The 25094-nt window shown below is 37.9% G+C and overlaps 1 protein-coding gene across 3 annotated transcripts in view; it reads left to right on the plus strand.

Moving 5' to 3' along the window:
- Nucleotides 1-25094, plus strand: part of Ppp3ca (protein phosphatase 3 catalytic subunit alpha) — a 305434-nt gene that overhangs the window by 232676 nt on the left and 47664 nt on the right. For all 3 annotated transcript variants that reach the window (XM_017796387.2, XM_017796386.2, XM_029560252.1), the window contains exons 4-8: nt 3349-3460; nt 4451-4596; nt 8575-8714; nt 17591-17668; nt 21040-21134. In XM_017796387.2, the coding sequence (XP_017651876.1) occupies nt 3349-3460; nt 4451-4596; nt 8575-8714; nt 17591-17668; nt 21040-21134 (571 nt within the window). The remainder of the gene's footprint in view (nt 1-3348; nt 3461-4450; nt 4597-8574; nt 8715-17590; nt 17669-21039; nt 21135-25094) is intronic.

A 25094-nucleotide genomic window follows, 5' to 3' on the forward strand; every position in this document is an offset into this window, starting at 1 on the left:
AAAAGTAAACTAAAAACAAAAATGGCATTTAACAAAGGATTTTACCCAACCAGTTTAGATGTCATTTTGTATAGGTAATTAGTGGCCTAAAGAAAGAGTTAAGTTTCCATATAGATTTGAAGTAGCATCTTTTTCCTTTTTAAGAGCTAAATAACTGAAGGAAGTTAATAAAACAGATCATAACTGAAGGAAGTTAATAAAACTTTGTAGGAGACAGGAAAGACAAAAGGAAACATTAACAGATTAGGTTAAGAATAAATAAAATCTAAATAGTACTGAAAATAATTCCATTAGCTGGTTTTATTATAGTTAGTAATACCCTCTGTTGAAATTAATTGAATTTACACCTTAGTGGTTCTCAACTGCATAGTGCCTTTACTCTTTGGCTGTTTTGTTGTTCTCCTCCTTGTCACAGGGTCAGGGGGCCAGCTTGAACCTGGAAAAGTCTTAGAGAACACATTTTGAGATAATAGGCTTGAGTCTGAAGTGGGAAGGCCAATCCCATCTTCAGAGTCAGCGTCTCAGTGAGCTCAAACAGCACAAGACAATTTACCAATATAATTATTACCCTGACATTTTAACTAGAAAGCACACAGGGAATGATGGGGCAGGAACATAAGCAAACATAGAGCATCTGAGTATCAGAGAGGGAAATAACTCTATTTCAGAGAAAAATAGGCTTAAAATCACAATGTAGAAAGGGGAGGAGTTAAGACCAGTAGAGATGGCATCTCAAGCCTCTCATTTGACTAAACTATTACTTTAGACCTCTCATTCTTGTAACTATGTGTTGGTAGTAGCTTGTCTCTTGTAAGATTTTGGCCCTGGAGTATAGCAAATTTTCATCTGCTTCACAGGTGTTGTCATCAAAAAGTGTCAGCTCCCTTTGCACCTTGAAGGCAAATGGCTAGAAAAACTTTAAGTTCCCTTTAGAAACTAGCAAATATACTTTGTAAAACAGGAGGAATTTAAAATAGTCATTTTTAGAAATTAGCAAATACCATATAAAGGATGTTAAAATCCAAATAATTCCTTTAAAATTACCAGATAAAGATGTCATTCAAACCATGTCAAAACCTAAAATTAATTTCTTTTAAAATATCCATAATTATTCTAAACAATGTAAAAACTTAAAACAATCATCTTTAAAAAAACAGTAAATATACCTTAGAAGAAGTTAATACTCAAAGTAATCCCCTTTAGAAACAGGCCCTAAATGATGTTAAAATTTAAACTCCCATTGTGTAGATTTGGCATTATTACCTTTTTTTGAACTAGAAGTGCATTGTTTATTGTATGACATCATCAAGAAACGAAAACAAAAATAAACTGTAAGAGACTCCTAGGCACCCCTGGTACCAGTAGATTAGGCTTGATGTTAAAGAAGAACGTACCCTCAGAGATATATGTGTATGTGACCCAAATAGAAAAGCAAATTAAAGAAATCCATGTTTCTCACCAACCATTGTAGCTGTGAATGTAAAGCCAAGTTCTCAGGAGCTCTTAGTTTGTAGACACAAAGCTCTGCTGTTCCAGGAAGCCAAGGTGACTGCAGGTTTAAGCTAATGCCTGGAACAGGGCTTTGTAAAACCTGACAGTAAGAAACCTCAATTCCTGTTACCTTTGTGTCATCATCCTTAAGGGAGGTTGAGATAGCTTAAGTAGCATGACTTTTGACAGACATGAGTGATTAAAATGCATACATGCAGAGTGAAGCAAGAGACAAAGAGGATAATGCAAAATGAAGACCCATGTCAGGCTTCCATCCTGCTTGGAGTTAACCTGTGAGTAAAAGTGAGATGTCAGTGCTTTTTAGTCAAAGCAGTTTTTAAGTACCTGTTACACATAATACTTAAAAGTTCATTCTATAACCATATGTATTCAAAGTAAGTCAACCACCAACTGGGAAGTACATATGTGTGCGCATGCATATCATGTGCACATATGTGTTTCTGATTAAGGTATAACCCTATATATTTCAAGTTGCAAACAATCCTTTCATGGACATTTATGGCAGTTTATAAACATCTTCTCGGAAATGTAAGACAAATTTGAATAATCCAGACACCTTTTATTTAAATATGTGGATACAGTTCTAAAACAGGATTCACGGAAAGAACTCATTGGACTGCGTGGCTCCACTGAGATGCCAGGATGCTTTGCACACATGGGAGATCATATTGTTCATGAAACATTTGTCTGAGAGAGTTGACCAGTTCTTCAGATATGCTTATATCTCAGTCTTGTGAAATTAATGTAATGACTAAATTAGAAAATGGTAATTGAAAATTAACCAAAGTAACATGTACACACACACACACACACACACACACATACACATTAATGCCAAACTGTTATTTTTGTTTACTTCAATCATTTCATAATTGGAGATAACATACTGCTTGAACATTACAATGATCCACATTTGTTTCCCTAATTAGTATTTTTTCATATCTTATCCTGTATATTCAGGGGTAATTGTGTCCACACTTTCATGGTTATCACAGAAGCCTACAGGTCACTATTCTTCACAGGTAGCACAACAAAGGTTTCCTCTAGGTTTCCCCTTTAGATGTTACGCAGTGTACCCACTGTACTTGAAGACTGCTGATGGAAGTGTAAATAACAGGTGTGATTTAGTAACCAGTATCTCATATGTGTCCAAGTTTCTGTGCTATCTCTGACTTCGTGGCTTCACTTTGAGAACATAAGCTTTAGAAAGAGACTACAAACTTTTTTTTTTCAAAGAATGTTTTTCTGCTTTGTGTAGATTCTTAATGAATGCCACTTGAGGGTAATATTGATATTAACATTTGAGTCCTCAACTTACCATATCTCATCTTCTAAGAAGACTGTGTCAGTGAAGGTTTATTCCAAACCTGGTCCCTGCCTAGCTGGCCATCACAGTCACTTGCTGTTTCCAAGGAACTGTTTTTAGAACTTTTAAGTCAAGAAGTATATTTCCTATTAGTGGTACATGTGGTGAGACTCCTTGCCATTCAATTTAATTATGTGTCTATGTAATAGAAAAACTTACGGCTCTGTTGTGTCAAAATGTTTTCATTTCAGCCTCTCCTTCTATGTGTTTCTGAACCTGCCTCTCCCACCTTCCTTAGGCCATTTAAGTGTCTGCTCTTCACTGTATGCAAGGCAGTCTGTGTGACCCCCAGGTAGACTTTAGATGTAAATGAACCTTGGCTTTATACCTGTTTGCTTGTTGGTATGCTCTCCAGAAAGGCCTGGATTGGAGATTTGGATCATGACAATACATTCAATTCGTGTGAAGCAGTGGAATGCAGAAGTACAATGGAAGATGCTTATTTTATGTTATCTTTTTATTTTTCTCAGTGTGTGCTGTATTTGTGGGCCTTGAAAATTCTTTACCCCAAAACACTGTTTTTACTTCGTGGAAATCATGAATGTAGACATCTAACAGAGTATTTCACATTTAAACAAGAATGTAAGTATTCTTAGAACTTTTTTTCTTTAATGCCATATATACTAAATCATCATTTAAATTGATAAATAAGAGCATATTGCATTATGATCCATTGCCTAGAAGTCAGAAGCTTAAAGTGATATTGTTTCATATCATTATTCATTTCTTTTTAAGTATGGGCAGTTTTAAGAATACAGAATTTATTTTTAAATCACAAGTTTTCTATAAAGTAGCCAATCTGAGCTAATATTTTATTTAGGTCAGAGGACAAATCTGCTTTCTGGTACAGCAATTCTACCCCTTAAATCTTCTCTGCTCAAGAAAACAAAAAATTGAATATCTGTTTGGGAGCCTCATAGCTACCACCTTCTAGTACATTCTACCAAAATGGAAGTTGAGGTCTTCTTTTCAACATAGGTACTTGGATTGGGGAATACTTCATATCAATTTTATTTTCCTCCTCACAGTGGTCCCATTATCCGCTGAAACTTAGCTCTGCCCCTCTGTCATTTGGTCTTACATTCCGTTTAGCATGAAGACTTCTCTCAAAGTGTTACATGTAAGTGGAGGGCAAGCAGCACTGCTCAGTTAGACAAAAATGGCTTCAGAATGCTTCTTGCCAGCTGCCTTTCTACAGACTCAGGACTGAAAAGCAGCATTGTGGCCATCTTTCTGTCATCTTCCAATTACTCATGTGGAGATTTAGATATAGATGATAGATAGATAGATAGATAGATAGATAAAAACATACATACACACATGCAAGATAATATGAAAAGATTCTTATTTACTAGACAGAAATTACAAGAATTATAGAATATGGGTGCGTGAAAGAAATAGAAAACAGTATATATACAGAGTCCTTTTGTTTTGGAGATTAACCCTTTGCACGTTTATGCTCACAATATCCTGGTAAGAAAACATTAAAAAGGTAAAGAAAATGGTTTTAGTGAAATAACCCTAGTTAGGAATTGATGATATTAAATATTTGCTTCTCATCACATTTGAAAGGTAAAATAAAGTATTCAGAACGTGTATATGACGCCTGTATGGACGCCTTCGACTGCCTTCCCCTGGCGGCGCTGATGAACCAACAGTTCCTGTGTGTACATGGTGGTTTGTCTCCAGAGATTAACACTCTAGATGACATCAGAAAAGTAAGTTCTGTTATTGTCCAAGTCTGCGCATTCTTTGTCCCTCAGCAATAACTAGAAGACACTAATTTCCCTGCTTTTATCACTAATTGCATCCTTTTAAATTAAAATCATTTAGCATACTCATGCAGATGCCATTTTGTATTAGATTTTTATCACAGAAAGGAAGATACATCTCTATGCCTTGGGATCTGTCTGAGCATATGGCTTGTATCATTAAAAATATGAAATGTTCGATTGCTAAAACACATTGGCTTGTTTTCCTTTTTCTTCTTTCAAATAGTTTATCCTATATTCATGACAAACTATGCTAGAAATATGTTCCTGGGCCCTTGGGGAAAATACCACAACTTGACCTCCAAAATGTGTCCATATTATGCTTTTTAAAAATTTGTTACAACTTTAAATGTTTACGTGAATGTTTAATTAACAGTCTAGCAGAGGCAAAGATAGTACTGTTGATTGTATTGATGAATACCTAGATTAAAAACAATGAACCTTTTTAAGAAGCATTTTTTTAGTTGGTGTTGGCTGTTGTGTTGTTTTAACCAGCCAAAACATAACTTAGATGGAATGTGGCAGTGGTATATAGAAGAAATTAACTAAATATTTAAAAACAATTGTAGGTACCTCTTTACTTTTAGAGACATAAGAAAATACGTTGTACTTACTCAAAGGAAAGAAGTATGGAATAATTCTAATAATTCTAATTCCTTTTTACAATTCTTGCCAATAATTTTAGAAAGAGTAAGTTGATTAAATTCTACATGCAAGCAATACACTCATACACATAAAATAAAAATAAAATAATATTTAAAAAATTATTCTAAATTGCTATGTTTGAACTATTAAAGTTGAGATTTGGGTGAGTTTTGCTGGAAAGATACATGCTTCTACTATTTGTTTAAGCCTGAAGTATTACAAACTCTAGCTGCAGACCCTACAGTGATCTCAATGAGAAAAGAACTTCAGTAAGTGCAGAATATTTGGCTCAAGCATTAACTTACTTAAGATTCTGCAAGGACATAACTCAAATTCTTCTTAGGGGCATTCATATAAGAAACCCCATGATATCACTTGCTTGGTGATTGCTTTTTTCCCCTTTTGCTTTGAGCTTGAAAATTTTCCAGTGCTAAATGTCAGAAATCTGTATTTTGAAGAGCATTTACAAATTTATTGTATCTCTTGTCTTTAATTAATATTAAATTAGTAAGTAATATTTTCTAGTCTGTTTAGTGAAGGAAATCAAATAATCATGCATCCTTGTCACATCCTAGTAACCTGAAAGCTAATCCCACCAATAGTGATGGAAAATAGAATAGGTCGCAGTACAAACAATAGTTGCTCTGTTAGCAAACGCTGGGTACCACAAATATATGTTTTAGTTGCTTACATTGATCAAGTTTCATGGGCTTAGATGGAAGATATAAAGTGTGTCAAGCATCTGCCTAACAGGGGAACTGATGAAAATTCATTCAAGATCGTCTCTTTTGTTGTTGTTCAGAAACGTAAAATTTCCTGGAGAAGAACAGGGATCAGAAGGGGTATGGCTGTTGGTTATTTTGTTGAAGTTGCAATCATTAGCAGAAAAATCAATACACCTGACTTCAAATGAGTAATAATATTGATGACTTATTTATTGTTTCTTTACTAGTTTTCTTCATGAACTCACAACATTCAGGAAGTAGCATTAAATCATGAATATATTTATGCATCATGTTTCTATTGCCATGAATTTAATTTTAAGTTTATTGGCATTTAGAGAAAAACTATATCTCAGAAAGCCAAATATTCAAGCTCTTCTTTAAGATCTCTGCCCTTAAAATTTAATTGACCAGATGTAAAAATAATATTCGCTTTCCTATTGGAAAACAATTGCCTGGTTTTAGTGAAAATTCAAACAAGGCACTGGTTAACAAGGTCAGTGGTTAAGAGTGCTTGGTGCTCTACAGAGAGCCGGAGTTTCAGCACCCATGTCGGGGCGCCCACAAACACCCATAACTCCAGCTCCAGGGCACCCATGAACACCCAGTGACCTGGCACCCTTTTCTGACCTCCATGGCTACCTGTACTCACATGCACATACTCAAACACAGACACACACATATACACAATTAAACTTTTAAAATAAATATTCAAAAATCAAACAAATGTACAATTAGTAAACTTTAATTTCCTCATTGTGTTTGTCCTTTTCTGTGAGACACCGTAGCTGTTTTCTTCTGATGTTGCTTAACATGGAGAACAATGGTGTTTGCTCGGTGTTTAACATACAACAGACGGATAATGCTGAAACAGTCAGAGTGCTGGAGGTCAGGTGTTGAGTTCCTTTCGGTAGGAATCTCAGTTCATTCCTCTACAACCTCATGGGCTCTTTTGAAGTCATAACTAAACACCTCATGATAAATTGGGTAGAGTTTTTAAATATCTGATGTCCACAGGATTTATTGCCTAGCATGTTTCAGATATTGTGTTCAGTTTTGCACATGCCAAAAATCAATTTTAGCTTTATTTTTTTTTTTGCCATATGTCAACTGAAGTTTCCCTCAAAAAAAAGAAGTTTCCCTCACATTTACATTATTTAATTTTAGAGTTGTTTATATTTTTACTGTAGATGGCATGAGCTTTTAGAATGCGCTTTTTTTTTATTTAAATCAATTGTTTTACTCAGAAAAATCTTCCCTCCTTTGTTGCTCTAATGCTAATAATAAATTCTTAGTTCTCTAAAGAAATGCTACATATTTATAAATAAATACTATTTTTCTTGGATGAACTATTTCAAAATCATAAACAGTTCAAATTTTTCAAATCTAAATTTGCAGTGAATAAATATTTTGTGGCTGACATTATGGTTGAAATGTAGAGGTTCTTATTGGATCTTGAAAATATGAAATATTTCTCTCATTCTCCTTAGATATTAGTAAAATACAGTGTGGAACAAAAATCAATCCTTACCTTTCTGCCCCAAGCTGAAGAGAGAATTTGATTGATTCTTACCCAAAGGTTTCACCTACTTCTGTTGGATATTTCAAGATATTAAATTGAATCTGAAAAATATAAAATCTTAACAGTATTTTGTAGCTCATGTACGCTGTTCTTTCAGGAAGCATCATAATATCTATGATTTCTCCAAAGATTCCTTAATTGCAATTAAATCAGGATACAATGCCAGTGCTGCAAGATTGTTGGTTAATGTTAGTCCAGTACCATATTGCTGATACCATGTAAAATGCACCTTTCTAAATTGAAAGATGACTTTGCTAAACATTTGTTTAGAAAACAAATTTGATGTGAAATCTTCAAGGGAAACTATAAAGCATAGAAATGTGAGTTTGCACATGGCCAGTGAGTTTGAAGCCATTTTAGTAATTATCACACTTTTATTTGTGCCCAAGTCAACTACAAAACGGCATATACTTCAGCTAGAACCGTGGTGGCCTTTAATGAATGAATATCAAAAAAAATGTCACAAAACAGGTGGCTCTTCTTAAAGTGAAAGCAGCCTGTTCTCAAAGTCATTTTATCAGATATAAAATAATCATAAAATATTCCCATCCAGACTTATAATCACAGTGCTATGCAGGCATATACGAAATCCCCCCCATGACAGAGCTCCTCCTGCACAAATGAGACAGTAGATTCAAATCAAGGGTATTGACTAAGTCATTTGGATGGAAAAAATAAGAGGGGATTAAAGGAAAACAAGAGGAAAGAGTCAGAGTCGGGATTAAAGAAGCAAGGAGGAGGTAAAGAGAGACAGACTACAGACATGTGCTGAGAGGGTTCATCTTGATAGAGAAGGGAAAACTGGACGGAGTGAGCAAGAGAGGAAGGCAAATATAGACAGAGGGAGGTGGATGACATTTCTCCCACTGAGGCTGGGGAGGGAGGATGGCCACCATATAGCTCTGGTTCCTCTGTTTTCTGAATTGCAGGTTTCCAAAGATTAGTATTTTGCTCTCTGTCTTCTATTTTTCTTAGTTAGACCGATTCAAAGAACCACCTGCTTATGGACCCATGTGTGACATCCTGTGGTCAGACCCCCTGGAGGACTTTGGAAATGAGAAGACTCAGGAGCATTTCACTCACAACACAGTCAGGGGGTGTTCCTACTTCTACAGGTAAGGACCTCACACTGCTCAGCTGGATCATGTCTGCCTCACAGTGCTGGAATTTAGAAATGAATATATGAATAAAATGATGTGAATTATGTATACATGCATGTATACACATATACATATAATGTCTGTGAAGAATAGAAAAGGATAAGAGAGCAGGTGCTGGGAGAGGGGCTAGCTGCTGAAGAAGATGGTAAATGTACTCAGAAGTGGCTCTCCAACTTCTTTGAGGGACAAGTGGAGAAAACAGAAAAAGAAAAGGCTCTACTTCATTAACTGTGGGGAAGTCCACTACTGACCTTGCTGCTTCTCATTCGTTCATGCACTCATGTTTTACCAGTTTTCATAAGTTAAACCATAAACCAACTTTACTTTGGTTACTTAAATTACAGTCAAGTCATTTTTCCATGTTTTTAAATTTGTCAGACTTCCTAGGTAGATGAAAATCAGCAGCTATACAGTACTAAGGTAACCTACCAAATTTACTTTTAGCATCTTGACCACGTTGAAAATATTTTGATAGTAAGTTTTATATTTGCAAATGCATTTGCATTTCCAAACTTTTGCATTTCCAAACTTTTGAAGCCTGCCTGTGGAAAGGAATCCTCATTACAGCTGGGTGCCACAGGTCTGCTTTCCTGTCACACCACTTCAGCTTTAGCTACTGCATTTGTACTCACTGGGTTACTTGGTGAGTACAGTTGAGTAGCAGTATAAATGTTTCTAGAAGGAAATAGAAAAAAATATCATGTTTTAGAATTGGAAAGTCTCAATGTTTTCAGAGTCTATTTTTATACTTAAAAAGTAAAGATGATGTTTCCTGAAGATAATACACAATTCTAGGTAATGGTATAGCCCCAGAAGCTCTGTAAAACATCCACTCACACGTCTCCTATGTGTAGAGTAAGCTAATAGCATCCTTTGTATAACTTTGTCTATTCAATGGTGGAACATTTGTTTTATTCATTAAATTTTCTTATGGAATGCAGAATTAATTTTTGGATATAAAATCATTCGTACTGTAAACCCATCTTCCAAGAATGGCTTTTGTTTCACATATCAGTAGTGAAACTTATTGTGAGCTTATGTATCAGAAAGATCGCAAGATATCTTAGGTTTTGGGAGCCAGAGCACAAAGTCCACTAAGTATGTTTTTGGTAAAATAAAGAATCATTCTTCTATAATTCTGAAAAGCCAAATGTTTCTTTTTAGTTAATCAACTAGGAGTAATATCTTATGAAGATGTTCATCCTTATAGTGAAATATGTTTGACATAAATTAAGTTTTAATTTCTTCAAATCTAGTGTTAAATCCCCAAATATACTTGTGTTTATACTACCTTTTGTGCCTTATCAAAGTAAGACCAAACAAACTCCAAACGCTTCATTTTAGTGTTGAGTCACATTGTGTTCTTTCACAGTACGGCATTCTATCAGTTTAAAGTCAGTTGTTGAAGTAAATCCTATTCTGAACAGAATCCCATAGTAAATTTACATAATTTGTAATACTTTTGTCATGTGAAATATACACAAACAAATTTGTCAGAAATAATATCACCTAAATAATTCATCATATTTTCACACTTTTATTCTCAAGAAAATGAATTCATCCAGCAGGAGGTTCCTCATACATGTTGTTCTTCAGTCTTGACAAGTACAAGGTAGTGTGTAGCTCAGTGTCTGAATCCACAGCTCATAAGACTGGCTGGGGGTGGAAAATTCTGGATTATGATTTGTCAAAGGGAGCGCAGAACGTCCTGCTCTTTCAGAGCTTTTTGAGCCTTTTGTCTTTAGAACCATCTTGAAAAGGTTTGAGACGTTCTCTGGAGGTCATGTTTTAAAGCTGATCTAGATGGGCACGAGTGAGCATGAAATTGGTAATGAAATTTACTGCTCATTTCCAGTTGGAGTTGTTGGTCATTGTTTTCATCTAGTTTTATTTTCTCTGTCTCTGTGTAGTTTGCATATTTACTGCGATATGCAGTCTTATACTACCTGAGCTATGATTTTAGAACCCAAAGGCATACAGAAAAATGCATCTGAATGGGGCTGAAAAGATCACTCAGCAGTTAAGAGCATGTACCGCTCTTGCAGAGGGCCCTAGTTTGATTCCTGTCACCCAAAGTCGTGGCTCGCTACCACCTGTAACTCCGGCTCCAGAGGGATCCAATGCCTCTGACCTCTTTGGGTGCCCACATGCACATATACATGATTAAAAATAAAATAAAATCCAAAAAAATTTTAATGCATCATAACTTTTATTTATTTTGTATTGTTTGAATTGTGTTAGTTCTTTGACAGTTTCAGACATGAACATAGAATATTCTGGTTTCTTTTTCTCACTACCCTCTCTTGCTTCCCCCCTGCCCTTATCAAGCCCTCCCTTCCTCCCTTGACCCTTTCTCAGGTATATTACTTTAGCTTTTGTTGTGTGACCCATTTAATTTAATCAGGGTGATCTCTGTGACCCCTGGTTTGGGACAGAAGGAAAATGTTAATGCAATTCATGAGGTATATTAGATAATCAATGTGCTGAAAGCAAAAAAAAAAAAAAAAAAAAAAAATAAAGCTGTTTTTGCCCTAACACTACCACTTCATAATCTCAGACCAGAGTTTGCACACTGAAATGCCTGCACCATTCAGACAGGTAATAGAGATACTGGATGTGGGCCAGCAGAAGACTGGAGATTAGTGAGGATCATGACTTATAGGAGGTAAAATCTTTTTCATGTTAAACAAAGAAAACTGTTGGCAGGATTTGGAACTATCACTTTGTATCTCTGCCTCCAATGAATTGAGGACGCATTGTATTCTGGGTTTTCCAGCTTTGCAGGGTAAGCTACAGCATTCTAACATCAGTCAGAGCACCAGGCCAGGGAGCACTGGCAGTGGTGAGCAAGCCTGCCTGTGGTGCAAGCTACAGCTCACTTGAGTCACATGACAGCCGCTTCCAGCCCCTCACCCCTCTCCAGCCTCAACAGTGGCTCAGCCTCTAGCCCTTCTCCAGTTCTGAAAGCCGCTTTCTCCTTTCCCCTCTCTTACTCGCCTCTGACATCCAGACAGGGGCCCCTTCTGCTGATGCTTTCTCCTTTTTTGAGAATATCATATGTGAATATTGTCTTTCTTTGAATTATTTCCATCCCTTCCAGTCCCACACCAACTCCTCCCATGCCTCTCCACTCCCTCTCAATTTCTTACCGTCTTATTATTATTACATATCTATACATGCATATATATATATATATATATATGTTACAGAGAGAGAGACCATCTAGTATTGCTCCTGTGTACCTATGTTTAAGGCTGCCCATTTGGGATTAGATACCCTCTCCGGGAGCTAGTACCTAGAGAAACCTGTTTCTCCCTCCCTCGGCATCCATCAGCACCCACTGATTGCCTGTAGCTCCTCATCTTGAGCTGGCACCCTGTGAAATTTCCCCCATCTTCTTTGGCATGTCAACTGGCTTTGTCATTATGCAGATCTTGCTGGGCAGGCAGGCTCTAGAGATTGCACTGGTGCAGCTTCTCTGTCCTGTCTGCAATGCATTAACTAGCAGCAGGTGTCTTGTCCCTCTGGCTTTTACATTCTTTCCACCTCTTCTTCCATGATGTTTCCTGAGCCTTAGATAGATGTGCTGCTTAGGGCCGGACACCTCCCAGTCACTCTGTGTATTTGGCCAGTTGTTGCATTTTGTAGTAGTCTCTATCTGTTGGGAAAAGAAACTGCTTTGATGAGTGGTGAGAGGTACACTTGTCTGTAAATATAAGGAAATGTATTTAGAAAAAAGTGTGAAGTTATGTTGTTCTAAGGAAGTGACAGAAGTAGGTTATTCTTTAGGGTCTATGACCTCTCTATCTGTGTATACCTGCCTATATTTATAGTACCACACATGGTTTCCTCAGTGAGCAAGCGGGCTGCTGATTCTTTCTTTTTCCTGAATGTCCTCACCTCTACTCACAAATCAAATCTAGGTGTTTCATTGTCTGCTAAGCTGAACATTTATATCCAGGAGAAATGTGTGCCTTCAAATAGCAAAAGACATACATAAGGCTGTTTACACGAGCAGTATCATGATAGTCAAGAAATAGAGACACCCAAATAGATACTTGGCAGAATGAATAATAGACTCAACTATATCTAGATATAGACTCTCTCTCTGTCATATTCTCTCTCTGTCATATTCTCTCTCTCTTTCTCTCTCTTTCTCTCTCTCTCTATATATATGTGTGTGTTTGTGTTTGTGATATACTGATTATATCTGTATCTATATGTATGTATATATATATGTATATCAGTAACATATAACTTGAAGTCACAATATATAGATGTATATAATATACTGATTATATCTGTATCTATATGTGTGTATATGTCTATGTGTATACGATATATAATGCATATATATATACACAAACATATAAGTTACATAGAACTTGAAGTCACACACACACATACACAACACATACACAGCACTACTATAGTAAATGAGAATGAGCTAACCAAAACTGCATGCATAAACATGGATGAATGACACAAGTCTGGTGATGAGCAAAAGAAGCCAGGTAGTCAACAGTTGTATAGTATGAAATGAGCTCAGCTTATGAGAAAGCTAGTCTATAACATCAAAAGCCAAAAAAGGTAGGTAAGAGCTTGACAGTGGAGATGCTGTGTGGCGTTTCTGGGCATCAGCTAATATTTTGTTCTCTAAACACTAGTTACATGGCTGTTCTCCGTGTGAAAGGTTGTCATGTATCATCTTCTGATTTGTGTCCTTTTTGTATGAATGTTTAACTTCAATAAAATGTTTGCATTAGGGTTAGGAATATAGCTCAGTGGCAGAGCATATGCCACTCTACAATATAGCACTACAATATAAATATAGGACCTAGCATATGCAAAGACCCAGCTCTACAATATAGCACTACAATATAAAATAAAGTTTGTTCAGTAGTCACCACTGGCCACTAGTGACACAGCCAGGAGCCGAGTGCAGGTGTGGACTGCAGCTCTGAGGAAGGTCTGGCAGGAAGAGTGGAAGTCTTAGAGGCTAAAATCAAATTCCTTAGAACCCTGGGGCAAGGAAACGCAGCAAGTCCTAGGAAAAGGTAGGCCTGAAAGGAAGCCTTGGGACACCCCAGGACTGGTACCCATTATCAGGCCCAAAAAGCAAAGGAGAGTCGAGGATGTGGGCAGGGTTCACTCTGCTACCAGGGCTGGACAAAGGTAAGGACACCTGGTGCATGAGGCTTCCTGTCCACACCTTGGCTGGGCGCACCTGTTCTCACTGGGTAAACCAGCCAGGAGGACAGGAGCCTTCTATACCTCCCCCACACTTGACTGCCCCTTTTTGAGGCTCCTGCAGTGACTGTGCTTGAGCTCCAGGAAGGTGACAGCTTGTTGCTAAGCGCTCAGGAGAGTGAGAAGAGAAAACAACATTCCTTCTTATGAAATTCACTATTGCTGAAGGACAGATCTGTAAGCATCCTTTACATCACAATATGATAAGTGAGATACCAGAAAGGTATAGTATGTGAATGCAGCAATTCTGAACACAATTCATACACAAATGTGGGATGAGAGGAACTTGACAGGAAGGTTTTAGAAAAGAAAAAAAATGCAGGGAAGATATTTGCAAGGGCTTTATGCATACAAAAACATTTTAGTGATGCCTGGGGATAAAATCATTTAATTCCAAGTCTAAAATTGAGTTTGATATGCTACATAAACACCCATGAACAAGCAGATGGCAACCTAGCTTTTCTGCCATTTCTTGTGTTTTTGTCTTTTCTACCTTCTTTGCCTTTGTCACAGTCTGCAGCCCCTCCCCTTACTCTGCATGGACTTCTAACCCTCTCCTGTCTGCTGATCCAAGTCCATCGCTATCTTGAAGATCTTGTACAAGGTATAATTAATGACGCACAGACCTAGGAGGTCTTCTTGCTTCCTTACTTTATAATGTCTATATAAAACTTGGAATAAATCTTTATTATATACATATTTTTTAAATTTTATTTATTATTTTTATTTTATGTGTATGCATGTATTGCCTGTGTGTATGTAAGTGCAACCGTGTTGTGCAGTGCCCACAGAGGACAGAAGAGGCTGTCGGATCCCCTGGGACTGGAGTTCGGACAGTTATTAGCTGCCATGTGGGTGCTGGGATTCAAACCCGGGTCTTCTGCAAGAACAGTGTTCTTAACTGCTGAGCCATCTCTCCAGCCCCAAATCTTTATTATATTTTATTCTCCGTAGATTTTTAAAACATTTTTGTCCTGTTCAATGTTCCTACCTAGATTATAAATGCATCAGAACAAAGGAAATGTATTGCCTTTATCATCCCACCCTCACTCAGCCTGCACTGCCTTTTAGCAAATGCAACAACAGTTGGCTGATCTCTGATGAATTCCTGCTTTTCTCGCTCTCTTGTGGAGTTCATGCAGTCACAAGTCCTGTTTTCCCTTCTACGATGTGTATCTAGAATGTTTTTCAGTTTGAACATTTTCTGCTTTGTGATCATTTCCATTAAACATACACAGAGAGAGAGAGAGAGAGAGAGAGAGAGAGAGAGAGAGAGAGAGAGAGAGGGTGGGGGGGGAGAATGTGGCTCATTGAGTAAGAGGGTGTACTTCTCAAGAATGAGGATCTGAGTTCAGATCTCCAACACTTACGAGAAAATCTGGAAGTGGACAGGTGCACCTTTAACCCCAGCACTATGGGAACAGACAAAAGGATAGCTAGGACTTTCTGGCCTCCAGTCTGATCAAAGTGGCAAGCTCCGGTTTTCACGAGAGATGCAATCTCAAGAGAATAAAGCAGAGAGTGATAGGGCAGGAGCACTTGACGTCTTCTGGCTGCTGCATGCACCTACACATACACCACACATGCATGTGCGCCCCCCCCCAAAGAAACCAAAAGGTTGGAGAATGTTTTACTCTTACCCAATGTTATTTAAAACTTTAAGTAATCTAGGTAGTTAGTTCACCAATAACGACTAAATCAAGGTGATAGTATTTTCCAAATTTGTTTAAGAAAATATTTCTAATTCTTTAAAAGCTAGGAGATCTAACCTATATGTTTGAAGATTGCCGGTTTTTTTCTTCAAAAATGGGCTTTTCTCCGTGTAAATAATAGATTTTTCTTCATGTAATGCTATAACCTAGCAAATTGCTGTTTGGCTGATTTTGTTTCACTTCGTTTTCAGATTTCCATCAGAAATCAGATGCATAGTTCTGTGGGGGAAAACTTAGCCTGCATTCATAATGGTATCAAACTGAGCATGAATAAAATATTTTTAAATTATATTTTCGTAAGAGTGGTGTGAGTTGTTCCAAAATGAGGTTGGTGAAATAAACAGCAAAACGCAGCCATTTACCAGAGGACAAAAAATGTCAGATACAGACAAGCCAACCTCTGAATCTATTAGCAAGACATTAAGTTGTTTTTTTTAAAGAGGTGAAGGGACAAGAAACATAAATGAAGTGCTACAAAGACAGAGAGGAACATTTCTTGGGAGCCTACTCAGTGCCACCCAAAGACCAACTTCTCTGAAACAGAGCTTTTTCTAATGCTGATCCACAGAGCACAGACTTTTGAAGATACAATTGAACTGGCCCTTGGTACAGTATGCACATACTCCCCTTCAAGGGCTCTAGGCCACTGCATACAGTGGGCAAGTTACATCTGGGTGACTTACTGACCAGCATGACACAGAACAGCAGTGCAGTGGCGCCATCAGAGATGTCTCCTCTTGCTTATATAGTATATAGTGTGCATATGTACGTGCAAAAGGACAGAAGCTTCTTTCAATCTGTGATCCCATTTGTGCCAAAGAACCAAATCTTACAATCTGTATTAGTTACTTTCTTTATTGTTGTGACAGAATACCTCACAGAAAGAACTTAAGGAAGGAGCCTGCATTCTGTCATGGTGATGAAGGAGCAAGAGCAGCTGCTCTCATGCCATCTACAGTCAGGAAGCTGAGAGAAATGAATACATGTAGTCTGCTAGCTTTCTCCTTTCTATTCAGTCCGGGACCCCAGCCCAGGGATTGATGCTACCTGCAGTTAGGATGGCTCTTCCCACCTCAATTAACCTAATCCACAAACTCCCTCTCAAACATGCCTAGAGGTTTGTCTCCTGGGCATTTCTAGACCCTGTCAGGATGGCAGTTCATACTAATGATCACATAATCAGTGTTTTTACCCATTTACTGTCTTACAGGTATGTTTTCCTGTTGATGGGAGAATTCATGTAGATGTGTAGTGTAGCATGTTTGTCTTCTCTTGTATGATAAATTATTTTAGACCCTTATAATACTAAAATATTTGTCCAAAGTGGTTTTTTAATTGATGAATATATCCAATACTGTATGATTGTGTGTGATTATGTGTGTGTGAAAGAGAGAGAAGGGGGAGGAATAATTTCAGTTCTAGTGAATATTTGCAGGGTTTTTTTAAAGTATCAATTTTTTGCCCCTTAATTTCATTTGTCTAAATTTATTGATTTTGTACTTATATCAGGAAATTATTAAAGATGTGGAAATTATATTTTTCAAGTTTTAATTTGCAATTTTAATTTCAATTCTAATGTTTTTTGAGTTTGAGACTCTGTGTGTGTGTGTGTGTGTGTGTGTGTGTGTGTGTGTAGACATGTACACCATGGAGCATGTGTAGAGTTCAGCCAACAACTTTCAGGAGTCAGTTCTCTCCTTCTACCACAAGGTGCCTTATATGTCTAAGGGCGCAACCCGTCCCCAGAGCCAAGGGACTTTTTTCCTGAGGATTGTGCTGGATCAAACCAGCATCTGGCCTTCCATGTAATTTGTGGTGACTCCTGGTGACTTCCTAACCACTACTTTTCTTTCTTTCTGTCTCTGGCAGTTACCCGGCTGTATGTGAATTCTTGCAGCACAATAACTTGTTATCTATACTCCGAGCCCATGAAGCCCAAGATGCAGGGTAAGCTTGTTGAGGGTGTATGATACCATGGTTTCCCTTTGTCAGGTCATTACTGGCCCAGGCTGCACAGTCTCAGACTCTTTTTTGCCCAGGCTTGTTTCCAGAAGGAATTAGTCTTAAAATGGGCTTCTGAAGAGGTAACCCTAAAATCTTTTAACGATTAGATACAAGCTCCCAAATACTTTTGACATTTTTGACCTTTGGAACAAAGTATGTTGCTAAGAGGCCCAAGGACATTTTGACTTTAAGCCAAGAAACTGTCTACTTTTCTTTGGGGTCTTTTTTACCCTAACTGCCAAGCCAGTTCCTACCTCCTATTCTTATCACACCTCTTCAGAGGGGGGAATGTTACAGTAGCCAAAAGCCCCATAAAAATAAGCGTGTTGGAGGGGAGGGAGTGGGCATGGATTTGATCAAAATATATTATATGCATATATGAAATTCTCAATAATTTTTTTAAAGTTAAAAAAATCAGAAAGTGTACATGTAAATGATTTCACAGTGCAATTCAAGATTCTGGAATTAAAGTTCACTCAGACAAAATACCTTTAGAATCAGATCATAGATTATATAAAGTTCAGGATTTTTAAAACAAAATAAAACACTGAACAGATTTAATAAAGGGCTTCTGACAACACAGGTTCCAGGAAGTGAGTGACCATGGATGTCTGGTAAAGTTCCCTTAAGTTCTTCCATAATTAGCTTGAGGGAGTATAAATTTTCTAGTTTGCTTTCTTTAAACATTTTTTATTATTTTTATTTTATATGTATGAGTGCTTTGCCTGCATGTATGTTAAGTGTACCCCATGTCATACAATGCTCACGGAGGTCAGAAGAAAATGTAGATCCCCTGAAACTGGAGTTACGAATGGTTGTTAGTCGCCATGTGGGTGCTGGGAGTAGAACCTGGGTCCTCTGCCAGAGCAGCCAGTGCTCTTAACCACTGAGTCATCTCTCCAGATCCCTAGTTTGCTTTCTTGGGAATTTTTCTTATAAGCACTCTCCTTATTTCATTCAGTTCTTGAAATTACTGTAGTGCCCAGAGGTAAATCACCAGCTGCCTTTCCATGTTGATTCCCCCTGTGAATGAGAGTCTCACAGACATTTCAAGTTGTGTTCTTGTTTTGAAGAAATCCTCATCTCCGTGGAGTTTTGTTGTTGTTTGTTGTTCTGGGGGCTTTTTCAGACGGTCTCATTATATAACTAACCCTGACTGGCCTGGAACTCGCTTTGTAGACCAGGCTGACCTCAAACTCTTATAGATCTGCCTGCCTCTGCCTCCTGAGTGCTGGGACTAAAGGAATGCCACCACACCCAGCCCCTGCAGAGTTTAAAAGGCTTTAAAAAAAAATAGGACATTTGTTAAACAAAGAAAAAAAATCTTGCATTCTAGCTACCTCATAATTCCATATTCATTTTTTATTTAGTGAATTTTTAAAACATAGACAATTTTAAGAGTTTAGAAAACTAAGAACATGTCAAGTATTTACCTTAATGGTACTGAATCTGCCTGAGAGAGAGAGAGAGAGAGGGGGGAACAGGATTTATCTTGGGAGTTGAGGTCTTGACCCCCTTTCCCTTTAGGCTCTCTGGAAGGCTTTGTTTGACTGTGAAGGACTAAACTCACCCCATTACATTTTGGATTTTCTAAAAAACAGTCCTTTTTAAAACCTGTGTGATGAAATAGAGAATATAGATATTTGCATTCCTGAGCTAGCATGTCCCTGAAACATGACAGAACCTGAAGTTTTTCAATGAGTTAGCAGGCATGAACTGAGCCGGCTTTATGTATCTGTGTGGTGCCTGATCTTTGTAAGCTGTTCATGTGCATCACCCTCACGTCCTCAAGTGATGGCTTTCATTTTGGGGGGTGGCAGTGTCCCCGTGTTATTTTGGGTGTCTATTCAAGCAGTCTAAACCTTTAAAATGAATTTTTCTTAATGATGTTATATACCTGAGATTGCTTGCCTGCTTGGAAATGGTTGACTTTGTCAGTCAATATCAATTAACATCAAATATTTTGTCTAATATAAGCAGTAGATTGATTCTTTGGGGAAACTGAGAATGCATATCATCCAGTTTTGTTATTACATTTTTGGTTTTTGTGAAGTAGGTATAGCCGACTTCACTGTATAAAGTCAAAGTGCTAGGTAAGAGTATTACTACTGTCTTGGCCCTTGAATATTCTTTACCCAAGGAGCCCATGGTTTGCTTGCACCACAGTTGACTTGTATTGTCACTTTGCTTTTGAGTAAAGTTTCTCTGTTGCTTTGAAAAAAAGTATTAAAATGTTGTAGCTATCCACATAAAGGTACTATTTGAGCAACTTTTAGAACTCAGCTATATTAAAATATCAGAAAAAAATGACAAAAAATAATCAAAGAAATGATACAATTTTTGTTGAATAAGCATGCTTCTAACCTGATATCCCTAAATTTCTGTCATAGAAGTCATGAGATACATTCTCATCGTGGTGGGAAAGAGCCAGGCCACCTGTTCTTTTGATTGAGGACTTTTGATTGAGAATTATGTTATGAATTATTTTTGTCTTAATAAAAGAAAAGTAACAAGTGTTGGTTTCTTTCCAAAGTTCTTGTGGATATTCTGTTCATTTGTGATTGATTAAATCTTACCCTGCTGACACAGTAATCTTTGACATGCAGACACCAGCAGCGTTTGTTAATAAATAAAATTCTAAAATAGAAAGTCTCAATTATTAAACTCATAGATTTAATGAGACAGTCTTTGAAAAAGAAGTAACTTGGTCTTAGAAAATCGTTTAGGTTCATTCATATGTAACTTTTATTGTCAAACAGATTTATATAATGATTAGACTTGGTTTTAGTGGTCTCTGTGATTGGCAACTTGATTGGCAGCAGTACCATGGAATACCTGCTCCGAATCACATGCTTCAGTCCTTTGTATAGAGCACATAAAAATGAAGTACAGCCAGGCGTGGTGGCGCACGCCTTTAATCCCAGCACTCCGGAGGCAGAGGCAGGCGGATCTCTGTGAATTCAAGGCCAGCCTGGTCCACTTAGTGAGTTCCAGGACAGCTGGGGCTACAGGGAGACCCTGTCTTAAAAAGACGGAAAAAAAAAAAAGCACAATTCTACTTCCCCTGAGGTTTACTAAGTTTAAAAGATACCTGTTTGAAAAGCATACATGTCATTGTAGATTCATGTTGTCACTCCTCAAATGGATTGATGCCTGTGTTTAAAAGACTCTGAGAGAGAAATTTTATTTAGCATGTATAATTGGATTCTCTTTGAAAGATAGAAGTTGACTAATTTCCTGTTTCCAAATCTATAATTTGATGTCACCTTTTTATCTGTGCTCATCTTGTTTTAACTTGTATTTGTTGTTTCTAGGTACCGCATGTACAGGAAAAGCCAAACAACAGGCTTCCCCTCTCTAATTACAATTTTCTCAGCACCAAATTACTTAGATGTGTACAATAACAAAGGTGAGAGTTTGCAAATCCTTCTTGAAGTCTTAAGTAGTGTGTACATTTGTGTTTAAACTGTCTGATTTTGACTTTACTGTCTTAACATTTTCAAAGCACTCTTTTTTTATTCCCTTATGTATTTAGAGAAGGAGGTTCCGTTGGTGAGAGGTGGGTCCATGCACTGGTACTTTTTAGGTATTTTCCAGGTATTTCTAATACATAGTAAAGATGCTAGCTGCTCTCTAGCAGATATAGACATTTAAAAACATCATAATTGGAGGTCATCCAAAATTATGCTCCTGAAAATGGATGTAGATTTACCTGTGAACCATGTGGTTATGCATGTAAATGACTGACAAAGAAGCATATAGAAAAAAAAAAGGAGTCACAGCTTGAAATTCAGATTTTATTTATTGAACACCTTCCATGAGTCACTTTCCATGCTGTGAAAGTGTGTGTTCAGTTCTTTAAATAATAATTAAGCTTTAAGGGAAGTCTTATCTGCTTCTCCTCCTCTTTAATGCGCAGTCAATTGCCTTGCACAAGACCGCTCAATCAGTAAGTAATGAATTGGGATGGAACCCACAGTTCTAATTCAGTGTCCTTAGCTTGCTTCTTGAAATCTCATACCTGAATTTCTGAAACAAACAAGGACACAAAAGGATGTTATATGCTGAGTACAGGAAAAGAGAGATTAAGGGGTCCGTATGCCCCTTCTTCTGTACCTTCTTCATGAAGTAGTCTCTTGATTTAGAAATGATGTAGAGTTCTCTGTGTGTCAGAGCAGGTGCTAAAGTCTAGTTGCCAATGGCCTGGATACTGTGTAGGTAACATGTCTGAGTATGATTTCAGAGATTAAGAAAAATGGAGACAGGAAAGGAGAAATCAATCAAATAATTTATGAGATGAAACAGGGAAGGCAGGAAAAGGCAGCCTGAGTTCTGAGCAAGTTTGGGAAGTGGATTGAGAGCAGGTCCTGTGATTGAGTAGATAGGACTGTCTGTTACAGATAAAGTCCAAGCTGGGCCCTGACCGCCCCCAACAAGCCAGACTAGGCCTGTCCTTAAGACAGTTAAATAACTCAAAGTGTAAAACAGAAAAAAGAGGTTTATTCAGTGTGCCCATATTGGGAGCAGGGACAAGAAATCTGGTGACCCCACCCCTCCAAGTGCATCTTAGCGGTCCTGACATGAGGTTTAAGTTTAAAAAGAGGGCAAGAAATATGCATAACTAAGCAGTCGTGGTCAAAGTTGGTCCGGTTCTTCATCGCTGCCTGGTACTTGTCTCTTCTGCAATACTGTGTGGTAAGTTGCCAGCACTGTGTGAAAACACTTTCTAGGAGACAAATTCTCTTGTGTCTGGTACCAGGCTTCAGCCTTTTCCTTCCCAGCCTGAGATTCTTGGGGAAATTTTCTTATTGGGGTCCATTGTTTCAAAAGTGTCATAGGCAAAGAGAGGGACCTGTCTCTTCGAGATATTTCCGTTCCTGTCAGGACAGTTACACCCCTGCCTGGTAATGGCCTTGACCTGAGTTACTCCGCTACTTAATAGCTTGCTGCCCTTGTTGACTTCATGTGCTCTACTTTCCCTGTGTAGTTCTTTCTCTGTCATGTTGCTCAGAGCTAGAACCTACCCCCTTTCCTTCTAATACTACTGAGGATCCTGCTCCAAAAGACAAGCTGGGTGGATCACCCTGTTGCCACATGCATCCCCTTTATCACCTCACCTCTGCCTGTGCATTCTGCTCTACCTGCAGTGCCAGCATTCCACTCTCAGATGCACCTCCAAGCCCAGAGTGTGATGGATGCTAGGTGGGGTGTGCTGTTACCACATAATCTTTTCTAAGGCTGCACTGACTATGACAGGCCTTCCTCTGAAGTTAAAAAGTATAGGTATCCATAGACACAATATAGCCATAGCACAACCTGTTCCCAGCAAAGGTATGCTGCCCTTACCTAAGCAAGAAGCATGCCAAGTACTGTAAGGATTGTTCTCTGATGCCACATGCTTCTGAGGCTGTCCATAAAGCAGGATACGGGGGATTCACTAACTGTGTAAGTCATGATGTGATATGGATCCATATGAAATGCATTTGACAAGAAATAACTTTCCAGAATGATCAAGAGAAGGCCTTGTTTAAAAATTGGATCTAAATATTAAAGAGTGATTAGTGTTTGATAGGAAAGTTTGTTAAAAATAGTCAAGGACAGTGGATTTTTTTTTAAGCAGCAAACCTATTTTTACTCAAACTAATCAAAGTAATTCTTTTGATTATATCCAGATCAAAGTTTTCAACCTTATTTTGGAGTGGACATTGACCACAGCATGTCCCACCACGATCCTATAATCTACCATATGTGTATTAACATAAACATGGCTCTTACTGCTTTAGGGCAGTTAAAACCTTTCTCTATTTTGCATGTGATCCAAGCACTTGAGAAGTAGAGGCAGGAGAACCAGGAGTTCAAGGTGATCCTCAGCTAATAAGTTCTAGGCCAGCCTAAACTGCTTGGGATCCTGTTTCAGCAAAACAAACAAAAGGCCCTGAGGAAAGGAATGTCTCCCCAAAATGCTTTCTGGTCACAAGTTGGTGAATAGCACAGACTATTAGGAGTTTTGAGACAGTTAAAACCTAACACATTAAAAATGAAGGCAGTTGGGATTTCATCCCACAGAATGTCCTTAGACACTCCACAGTCTTCATAATCCTAGGTAACACTGTATTTCTTGAGGCCAATTTTTTAGACACAGTGTATTTTTCTTCTTTGTTTATGGTTCTGACATGACAAGTCAGGGTCTTCAAAACAGAAGTCAGTGCTTCACTTCTTTGAGGTTTGTAGTTCTTCAACTCCGCTCTCTCGCTGTGGGTAGATCACAGTTCTTCTGGAAGGAGATAGAACTGTTTTCATTTTGGGAACCTTTTCATAAAGCAGAAATTCTTTCGAGAGAAAAAAACAGACAGATAGGAAGAAGAAAGATGCATTCTTCAGTTGGAACATAGTTTCAAAAGTCTTTTGTGTAAAATTTCTGAAGCACTTTAAAGCTATTATGCTAACAGTGTGTACAGTGTATGGGGGTGGGAATCAATTATTCACTGTTAAAGTGAAGATTGCTCTATTTGAATAAAATCAATGTTAACTAGAATTTTTAAAAGCAGGGTAATAAAATTGAGTTGCAAGACTTTTCACCACTTCATCAATGGAAAAATAACAGTGAGGATTCTGTGAGTTAACTGTTAGAAGCGATGACCATAGCGATTCTCAGGTTAGAGCAAGAGTCACACTGTAGTTTATAATCCTGCAAATCAAGACAGGAGTAACCTTCTGTGGCCAAGGAAAAGGAGAAAATAGTTTATTATGGGACTTTAAAGCCAGTGATAGTTTGGGTCACAGTATTTCTCACGAGCCGTTTGTTCTTGCCTGTGGTTGGTAAGCAACATTTGGAAAGGTTTCTGGGCTGAGCTTCTTGTCCCTTGGTGTAGTCTTCATAAACGCAGTCAGTTCTCGTCTTTTCATGTCCAGTGTGACAGTCATTTTCTTGCCCACCCCCTGCTTCTGTTGTTCCCTCACCTGGCAGCTCTTACAAGATGTCAGGGAAAGCGGTGTACGTTTAGATCACAGGTCCTCCATTAAACAAGCTCATCTGAATGTATTGGATATACAATAATGTCTCCATCAAATGAAGAAAAGGCATTCTTTTGTAAATAATGCTTTGAAATAACATGCTGTGCAATGTGACGATTCATCATCATTTTTTCTGTTATTTTCATGCTACATGTTAGCACAGGGCTTCTCAGAAGATGAGAGAATAGTGGTTTCCTTTAGCGCTTTACGATTTCACATCTTATTCCTTAGCCTAGCATTGCAGCCCATCTCCCTGATTCACTTGTAGCCCTTTACTGAAGCCAACTTCTTCTACTTACTGCCTTGAACAGCTTTTAGCTTTACATCTCTCCGCACTGTGCCAACATACCTCCTC

Source organism: Nannospalax galili, unplaced genomic scaffold (genome assembly GCF_000622305.1).
Source record: "Nannospalax galili isolate Female #2095 unplaced genomic scaffold, S.galili_v1.0 scaffold189, whole genome shotgun sequence".
NCBI classification, from domain to species: domain Eukaryota; kingdom Metazoa; phylum Chordata; class Mammalia; order Rodentia; family Spalacidae; genus Nannospalax; species Nannospalax galili.